The 5738-nt window shown below is 36.7% G+C and overlaps 1 protein-coding gene across 1 annotated transcript; it reads right to left on the reverse strand.

Annotated features, from left to right (window-relative positions):
* Nucleotides 1–3390: 3390 nt before the first annotated feature.
* Nucleotides 3391–5412, reverse strand: LOC112058227 (flexible cuticle protein 12-like). Its single transcript, XM_024098936.2, has 3 exons — nucleotides 5256–5412; nucleotides 4486–4639; nucleotides 3391–3605 (listed from the first exon to the last, which is right to left on the reverse strand). Exons 1-3 carry the CDS (start codon nucleotides 5262–5264, stop codon nucleotides 3415–3417), a joined length of 354 nt encoding a protein of 117 aa, XP_023954704.2. The 5' UTR covers nucleotides 5265–5412; the 3' UTR covers nucleotides 3391–3414.
* Nucleotides 5413–5738: the final 326 nt, after the last annotated feature.

Here is a 5738-nt window from a genome sequence, read left to right on the forward strand (position 1 = left end):
ACAAAACTTACCTATACATAATCAAACCTTACCTATATTGTGTTAGCTCGTTGACACTGCCGCCTCTCGATACAACAATACAAAGCAGGAACATCATCAAGTGGTAATCAACATGTTAATTTTAGACCACCGTGCGCCGACCAAACACTTACTACGTACAACAATTCGCGTCAATGCGCGCGTGTTCGCAGCTGCGTGTTCTGTTTGGGTCTATTATATTCCTGTGCGGCGCTAAGGGTGTATCAAGGATGTATCAAGGATGCATCGAGTGCTAGTGAGAGGGTAAACTAAGGCACGCGTTGCCGCCCGGTGGGCTGACCTCCGTGCTATCGGATACTTTTTGTTTAGGATCGCGAAAGGTGCCACTTTGAATTTTTTTGTACTAGTGTATAAACTGCCTCGTTGATTCAGTGGTTGTCGATTCGGATATGGGGTCCTGTGTTCAAATCCTGGGTCGAGTAATTATTAGGAATCTTGCTAACTCGTCTAGATTATTATTTTAGTTATTCACAATTCTATGGTTTTTAAACCGTAATGATTTTTTTTATTTATTTTTTTAATATTGAGCTTTTCTTATTCTAACACTTAGACTTGGAACAACTACGTACCTCGGAAAGCAAGTTAAGCCATCGATCCCGGTCAACATCATAAAACTTTAATGGTGATCGTCACAGAGTAAAACATTAATGATGAATGAATATGGACAGGTGGAATATAATTGCTTAAAAAGTAGTTATTGAATCTGTACGTACTTCTAGATCTAGATAGCCACGTTCTAGGTGGTACGGAAGTCGAAAGCAATGTATTCCATATCTTCGTAGAGTGAATCATGGATGTGAAATCAAACCTTATGTATTTGTGTATACGTTCAAGAGATTTCAACTACGTGAAGGTACATATAACTGCGATGCCTGGCGATTTTATGGTAGGTACCTAAATACCTACACAAAAGGGTCATGCAGGAACTGATAACTTGAAAAATTTTTGAGCACTCTTCCAAACTCTGTTCCACATTTGAAGAGCGTGATGGGTCTTAACTCCGAAATTCTTCTGTCTGTCTGTCTGGTCTGACCCTGTAATAGATCAATAAAACAGGCCGATAAGATGACAAATAAGGACTTTAAACCCAAGATATAAACTACGTTATAGGTATGTGTCAAACCTAATCCATAAACATGCAAACTTGCACATTTATAACACTAAATCCATATCTACATGACTTATACCAAAGTCATATAAATATGGAAAACATGACAAATAACGTCTATAATACAAGTACATAGATGCAAAGAATTAAGAAAACACCTTTGAGAAAATTATTTCATCCCTTTCTTTGAGTCTATGGAGCAAAGACGTGAATAAAGTCGTTTGATCTTTGAAGTCAAGTCGCACAAAGAACGCGGTAGGCCAAATGACAGACGCTTAGCACATATGAGAGGGTTCAAATAGGCAAAGTTCTGCCTAGTTATGCCTATGCCTATGCACATTATACACATTATATACATTTCGAACATAACTTAAAAATCGTAATATTAACAACATGGCACATATTATTTACTAGCTGAAGCCTCGCGATTTCACCGCTGAAAGAATTTTTCAAATCGGACCAGTAGTTCCTGAGATTAGCGCGTTCAATCAAACAAACAAACAAACTCTTTAGCTTTATAATATTAGTATAAATTAAATTAAGAAATATATTGCGAATAGGCTGCCTGAAAAATATCTAACTATTTATATATATTATTAACCATTATTAACTCTCATTAAAGATAGTTTGACCGGAAGCTTTTTGTAGGCAACCTACTAGCTAAATATTTTTGACGTACTAAGTTTGTTATTAACATTTTTCATCCAATAAACAGATGGGTGAAGTTTGTTTCTAATTCGGGTTTTCTACCACACGAACTAAATCTATAATGCAGATGTCACCGAGTGCCTTCATCAACAAATTAGCAGACATTTCGCGGTTTCACTCGAGTTCCCGTACCTGTGGGAATACGGGCATAAAATATAGCCTGTGACATTTAGGAATAACGTAGCTTTGTATCAGTTTTAGTAGATTCGGAGATTATCCTCTAAAACCTTACAAACTCACACCTCTTTATAATAAAGAAAATAATTAATACCTACCTATTCGTGTGCTTTATCTTTATTAGTTTGTCTTAAATAAAAAATATCTGACATTTAAAAAGTAGTTATATTCACAATGAATACAAAATTAAGGTTACTGAAACAATTTGGGTCTTTGAGCTCAAAATGCTCGAAATTTAGGATTTCCCTGAAAAATGTGCACGGACAGCGCGGTCGATACAGTCCCCCCCCGTCCCGCAGGTGCGACGAGATAATCCAAGATGGCCGCCGAGATAGGACGTGACGTCACGGCCCTCCCCCGCCCCAGGCGCATCCTCGAGGCTTCGCCACCCTCCTAAGATCCTTTCAGAAATCTGCCGAATACCGTTGGCAAAATAACAAAAACTATATAGCTTTCATTAATAATAATCTTTAAATATAGTTTCAAATACTTTTCTGAGTCTCCTCTCAGAATGAGAGGAGACTCGAGCTCGCAGAGAATTAAGAAAATTCTCAAGTATGCAGTTTTCCTCACGATGTTTTCCTTCACCGTTTGAGACACGTGATATTTAATTTCTTAAAATGCACACAACTGAAAAGTTGGAGGTGCATGCTCCGGGCCGGATTCGAACCCACACCCTCCGGAATCGGAGGCAGAGGTCATATCCACTGGGCTATCACGGCTCTCGGCGCTACTTATTAGTAAAAGTATATTAATTATTAGTAAAAGTATTAATTATTAGAGGTGTATTAATTATTAGTAAAAGTATTTTACTAATAATTAATACAGTAACACCTTAAGAAGCAGAATAACTGCTGGATCAAGCGTTGGATACAGAAGGCAGTGATTCTTTAGACGGCGCCTATCGTGAGGGGATTCCTCACTCTGGAGTCCTGATCACCGGTTGCTTGGGCACTCAAATGTCCCCCAGCGGATGGGTTTAATAGTGATTTATATTATATTTTGTATTTCGTTAAAAATTAAAAAAAAAAAACAAATAAATGAGAGAAAAATACAATACATATACCTACAAAATACAATACAAACATTTTAATGATTTTAGTAAAATTGCCGTTTTCAGACTTATTTGTGTACAAAATGGAGAATACTTCTAATGAGATTATAAAAGAATCGACCTAGTCGTATTTACCTTTAGGTGTTAGGTATAAATAAATTAATATTTAACAATTAACCACTGTTTATAACCATCTTCAATTAAAACCTTCCAAAACGCGATAGGCCTTTCATCTTACCACTGCATCCAAAACCAAATGGACTTCTCGGCAGATTTCAGGTGTCTTATATCAGAAAAAGAGAAATAATGTGTGAAATTCATTTATTATTTAAACAGGTAAAGGTCGGACGGGCTGCGGTAAGTGTTTGGCGTCGACGTGGAAGCCGTCGGGACCACCTCTGTACTTGGTGACGTACACCTTGCCGTCGTCTCCGATGAAGCTGTACTGGCCCTCGATCTCTAACACGTAACCGCCGCGTTGGCTCGGCACTAGCTTGCCGCGCTCCGACACGACTGTATCTAAAAATACAAAACAAAATATTTAATAAACTTCTTTAAGTCAGCCATTGACGGTCAATTATTCTCACGCTTCTGCAGCGCAAACGGCAGCGAAGACGTTTCATAAGTCGAGCCGTTTCACGCAGCGACCAATACACGATCAGTTATAGTCGTGGGTGCTGCAGAAACGTGAAAATAATTGATCGTTTAAAGTTCAGTTTCACAATTTAAGCTTTAATTCGGTGGTAGTCATTTATGTCTTGTTTACGTTTGTCCTTTAAACTATTCTTTTGATTTTAACACAATCTAAATTACTAGCGGACACTCCGCGGTTTCGTTTTATTTTTTTTTACTATTACAAGTTAGCCCTTGACTACAATCTTACTTGATAGTCAGTGATGACGCAATCTAAGATGGAAGCGGGCTAGTAAGGAGGAGGATGAAAAACCACGCTCCTTTCGGTTTCCACGCGACATCGTACCGGAATGCTAAATAGCTTGGCAGTACATCTTTGGCAGTAATGTGGTAACTAGCCACGGCTGAAGCCTCCCACCATCCAGACCTGGACCAATTAAAAAAACCTCAATCGGTCCAGCCGGGGATCGAACCCAAGTCCTCCGTCTTGTAAATCCATCGCGCATACCACTGCTCCACGGAGGCTGTCAAAATCAGTTTAGTGGCTCAGCCCTGAGAGCGTCACGAACACACATACTAACTTTCTTATTATTAAAATATTTATCGGTTTCCTGCTTCAAATACAGACAACGGATATATAAATATTTTTGAAAAACTTAGAAATAATTTTAAATTTATCTTTTAATATTATGTTAATAATCTTTATTTAGCATCGATTTATAAGTAGATAAAGAAAAAAACAATAGATAACACCAATTGTACTCACTTTCAGCTGTGATATACCGAAGCGCGTACTGGCCGAATTCATCGTGGACCTCTTCGTGTCTAATTGCTGGCAAGAACCTCAGGGACGCGTCATCGGTCGCGGGTTTGGGAGGTGCACACAACACCACTGCTGCCAGACAAGCAAACACTACCAACTGTAACAAACAAAAAATCATACATACAGACGAACGTAGAACCTCCTCCTTTTTTTAAGTCGCTTAAGACTGATATGAATGCCACGGGAACTATAGATTTTTTCCTAGATAAAAAGTAGCCTATATGTGCCAAGTTAAAGTCCTATTAGAATTGATTTTGTCGTTCTAAAGATTAGTCCAGACAAACAGAGATACAGGCATACAGACAAAATAAAATGTTTCATTTTGTGTTTTAGTTCGTGTAAATAAAACAAATTGAAATTACAAATATTTATAGATTGAAATAACAAATTGAAAAATATATAAAACGAATTGAAATCACAGATCGATACTTCAATTTTATGTAGGCATGATTAATGTATTGATTTATTATCTATTGATTACCGAAAATTCTTCATTTTATTTTTAATACTATTACACCAAAATTAAATTTGATTAGCTTGTCTTATATAAATTTTATTATCTATTGATTACTGTTTACTGAAAATTCTTCATTCAATTTTTGGTACAGTAAACCATTAGTGAATACATGAAAAAAAAAATATGATTAGCTTGTCTTGAAGAAATAATAAGTTTAAATAAGAAAAAACGAAAAAGATCATCAACTCTGACTTACCGATTTCATATTGTAGTCCTAAAGTGTCTTATCAGAGTGAATGATTCCTAATTGTGTCTCTGTTTAAATACCAAATAAAATCACATTACGGTGTAATTTAAAAACAAGTAACATACTCAGAACAAGTCGTTATTCGAATTTATGTTGCAATCAAAATTTTCCCAAATTGCCTATATTCGCAATTTGTTCAATAAAGCATTCCAAATTCCACTTAGATCATTAGTAATTAGCTAATACTTAATCAATGGGAATGTGCCTTAATTAATAGATATAAATATACCTTTTAAGTAAATCAATGTTGTAGTGAGATAATAGACTGTGTATATTTGGCTGCCTGTACGGTGCTTCTTGTACGCTATACTCAGGATTTTATTTTTAGGGTTCCGTTCCTCAAAAGGAAAATCTGTGGACCGTTCTATGTCTGTCTATCAAGACCCTCCATCTCGGTAACTCGTAGAGGTATCGTGAGACTAAAACCATAGA

Source organism: Bicyclus anynana, chromosome 7 (assembly GCF_947172395.1).
Source record: "Bicyclus anynana chromosome 7, ilBicAnyn1.1, whole genome shotgun sequence".
Lineage (NCBI taxonomy): Eukaryota > Metazoa > Arthropoda > Insecta > Lepidoptera > Nymphalidae > Bicyclus > Bicyclus anynana.